The 3,412-nt window shown below is 59.1% G+C and overlaps 1 protein-coding gene across 1 annotated transcript; it reads left to right on the top strand.

The window, feature by feature from the left end:
• Positions 1-378: 378 nt before the first annotated feature.
• Ppp1r3g (protein phosphatase 1 regulatory subunit 3G) lies at positions 379-2,863 on the top strand. Its single transcript, XM_052729752.1, has one exon. It carries the CDS (start codon positions 1,250-1,252, stop codon positions 2,291-2,293), a length of 1,044 nt encoding a protein of 347 aa, XP_052585712.1. The 5' UTR covers positions 379-1,249; the 3' UTR covers positions 2,294-2,863.
• The last annotated feature ends 549 nt before the right edge of the window (positions 2,864-3,412 follow it).

The following is a 3,412-nucleotide window of genomic DNA, read 5'->3' as shown; positions in this document are numbered from 1 at the left end:
TTCCTAAATTGTGATTCTCAGAGCCCAGCCTCAGCATCTCCCTCTTAGAAATCCTCTCAGGCACCGCGTGGGACCCCCTGAATCAGATATGAGGGTAGGGGGATGAGGGGTGAGTGTGACGATTGGTCATGGGGTTATCAGTTGACGTTTGATCAAGGCAAACTGGCCTGAAGACAAAAGCACAACACAACACTTTAGCAAGTCTCCAATGCCAGGATAGAATGGAATGCTCCCCCATCCGTCTTCCAGCGATTGGGCTTTGCACCCCGCCCCCCCCCCCCCCCCCCCCAAGGCCTGAGCTGTATTAGACTGGTCTGGGTTCCTCGGGAAGGAAACCAGCAGCACCAGCAGGCAAGGAGGATGCATTGCGGGCTGTGGGAAGGCGCTCAGCGGCGGAGGGAGGTGCCAAGCCCCTTCTTGGCCACCCAGATCTGCGGGCGGGACAAGGGGAGGACCGGAGACGTGCTTTAGTGCCAGATGCGAATGGCCTCCAGCTGCACTGAGCTGGCTGGCCGCCGTGTCAGCTCCTGGTGGGTTCTTTCTCTGTCCCGTCACAAGCCCACTGGCAAAGTCACCCGCTAGGTAGGTGGAGGCTGCAGCCCGTCTCCCAGCTTTTAGGAGCAGTAAGGGGCAGCTGCACGGATGCAGATGTGACCCGGGGACCCACGAGGTTTTGGGGGAGAAAGGCTTTGAAAGAGAAGGGATGCACTCGGCTAGCTTGCTAGCCTCAATGACAGGCTTGCATCGCGAACTTCCTAGGACGGTGGCAGCCGGCATGTCACCGCGAGGCGACAACACTTCTTTGGAAGAGTAACTTCACTGACTGGAAAACTTTGTCTCCACTCTTGGCTCTGAAAGTTGCGAGCTGCCCTAGAGGTGGGACAGTCGCAGCTCTGCCACGGCGAGGATCAAGGCTATCAGCCAGCCCGCGACCTTCAGAAAGTCTTGATTTCCATTCTGGACCTGGTTCCCAGGTATTCCGGAGGCCGCGCCTCCCCGCCCCTGGCCCTCCCCTTGGGATCTAGCCTTAGGCCAGCATCCTCCTCCCTCTCGGTCCGGGGCAGCCGCAGCTAAAAGCTGGAGGTTCCAGGCTGAATCTGCTTTCTGCTCTCCAGCCTGGCTAGACTGAGCCAGGAAGGGCGAGCCCAGCCGGCGGTATGCGTTCCTTCTGCTGCTGGAGTAGATAAGTTTCCAGCGAGTCTCCAGAACTGCGTTTGCTGCGGGACTAATCCCGGGGCCGGATGGTATCATGGAGCCATCCAGGGAGCAGCAGCAAAGTTCCGAGGCGCCCAGCTCCACGCTTTCCGGAGACCCCCCGCCCACGGAGAGGCTGTCGGTCCCCGAGGTCCTCTGCGTGGAGGGTGGCACCTCGGAGACCCCGATCCCTGACGCTCAGCTCCAGGACAGGCCCCTGTCGCCGCGGGAAGAGGCGGCTCTCCCGGAGCAGGAGGAGCTGCAGGAATATCGCCGCCCTCGTGCCCGCTCCTTCTCTTTGCCGGCGGACCCCATCCTGCAGGCCGCCAAGCTCCTGCAGCAGCAGCAGCTGGAGGGACAGCCCGGCGCGGAGTGCGGCGAGCGGGCCGTGGACTGCTGCGCCAAGTGCAAGAAGCGCGTGCAGTTCGCGGACTCCCTAGGGCTGAGCTTGGCCAGCGTGAAGCACTTCAGCGAGGCGGAGGAGCCTCAGGTGCCGCCCGCCGTGCTCTCTCGTCTCCGCAGCTTCCCGCTGAGCGCCGAGGACCTGAAGCAGGTCGGGGGTTTGCTGACGGTGGCAAAAGTGCCCGCGCCCCTCTGGGTGCCGCGGATCCAGCTCCGACCCCTCTTCCAGCTCCCGGGGCTGAGCGCTGTGGAGGAGCGTCTGCGGCGACAGCGAGTGTGTCTGGAGTGCGTGCAATGCTCCCAGCCGCCCCACGCCGAGGTGACCGGCTCGGGCCGGGTGATCAGCTCTCCTGGACCCAGGGCTGTGGCGGTGCGCTACACCTTTACCGAGTGGCGCACCTTTCTGGACGTGCCGGCCGAGCTGCATCCTGAGTCACCGGAGCAGCTGCCTCCTGTGCCAGCGGGGCACTCTGGACCAGGGGCTGAGGATAGTGAGGAGGAGCCTGTCACCGAGCGTTTTTGCTTCTCGCTGTGCCTGCCCCCAGGTCTGCAACCCAAAGAAGGGGAGGACGCTGACACATGGGACGTCGCTATCCATTTTGCCGTCTGCTACCGCTGTGAACAGGGCGAATACTGGGATAACAACGAGGGGGCCAACTACACCTTGCGCTATGTGTGTTCCACAGATCCACTCTGAGCCCTGGAGCTTTGTTTGAGACATGGAGGGAGGTTGACCAGCACGCGAAGTTCCATCAAGAGCTCTTGAGGAACCTTAGCTGAGCGTCGCATTAACCAAGCTTGGAGAGAAAGGAGCAAAGCGTTAAATAAACCATCAACTCGCAGCGCAGATCAACGCACCAGCAAGCGCGGAGGGTCTGGCAATACTCTGACCCTCTTTCGACTGACCTTTCTACTTGCCTTCTAGAATTCCCAGCCTGCAATGGACTAAGGAACACCTCAGTCCCCTAAGCAGGGGTTCTCTCCAAGAAGGGCTGTGGAACCCTGAGTCAGGACCTGTGACCTTAGGGATTTGTTTCTAATGTGAGATGTAGTCCTTACAGCTTGATGAAAATCTGCAGGGAAAGACAGGCACCCCACCTCCAGGAGGGAACCTTCACACCGAGGTTTGATTCTCAGAAGGCTCGGTGGGTGCTGATCAGCCTTTCCATTTATCTGGGATCTGGAAACGTCTGTCCAGTCACAGCGCTATTTTCTTCTGTGATTGGATACAAATGTCCTTTTAAAAAGTAAAGGCCACGTGCACATATTTCCCCTCCATGCTTCATGTTTCACCTTCTGGGGGTCTGGGTTTGGGGAGGCCTTGGCGATCAGGGGGTGCTCAGCTGACAAAACAGACAGCATTGACATGCTTCCTCTTGATGTGGAAGAGCCCAAGTTCTCCACACTGGGAAAAGCAGTCTTCAAAATGTACAAAAAGTGCTCTGTCCCTTGTTATAGTAAAATGCTGGACGAATTAAAATGCCAAAGGCCTTGGCTGTGAGCTGCAGGAACCCATCACATTCGTCCCAAACCCTTTTGTGCAGTTAGAGCTCGTAATAGCTGTCCCACTAGAGAGGGCCATTAGCAGTCGGAGAAACTGGGCTCTCGCAGGCTGCGCTCCAAGTGCCGGGGTTGGGGGCTGGACAGGTGGCTTCTTTCTCCTCTCAGAGGCACAAGGACGAGTGGGAACTTGATGGTAACAAAGCACGCTCGGCTCCTGCTGCTCAGAATCATATGGGGCCCTCTGTACAGCAACCCCCTAGGCGCGGGTGTGGGGATCGTCACTCACTGTGGACGGCCCCATATGCTGAGATGT

The sequence above is a fragment of the Peromyscus californicus genome, unplaced genomic scaffold (genome assembly GCF_007827085.1).
Source record: "Peromyscus californicus insignis strain IS unplaced genomic scaffold, ASM782708v3 Scaffold_8__1_contigs__length_139910024, whole genome shotgun sequence".
Lineage (NCBI taxonomy): Eukaryota > Metazoa > Chordata > Mammalia > Rodentia > Cricetidae > Peromyscus > Peromyscus californicus.
This window is presented reverse-complemented; position numbering and strand designations above follow the sequence as displayed.

Bases quoted from the DNA above. Each gene is read 5' to 3' on its own strand.
- Ppp1r3g (XM_052729752.1), top strand. From the start codon at position 1,250: ATGGAGCCATCCAGGGAGCAGCAGCAAAGTTCCGAGGCGCCCAGCTCC.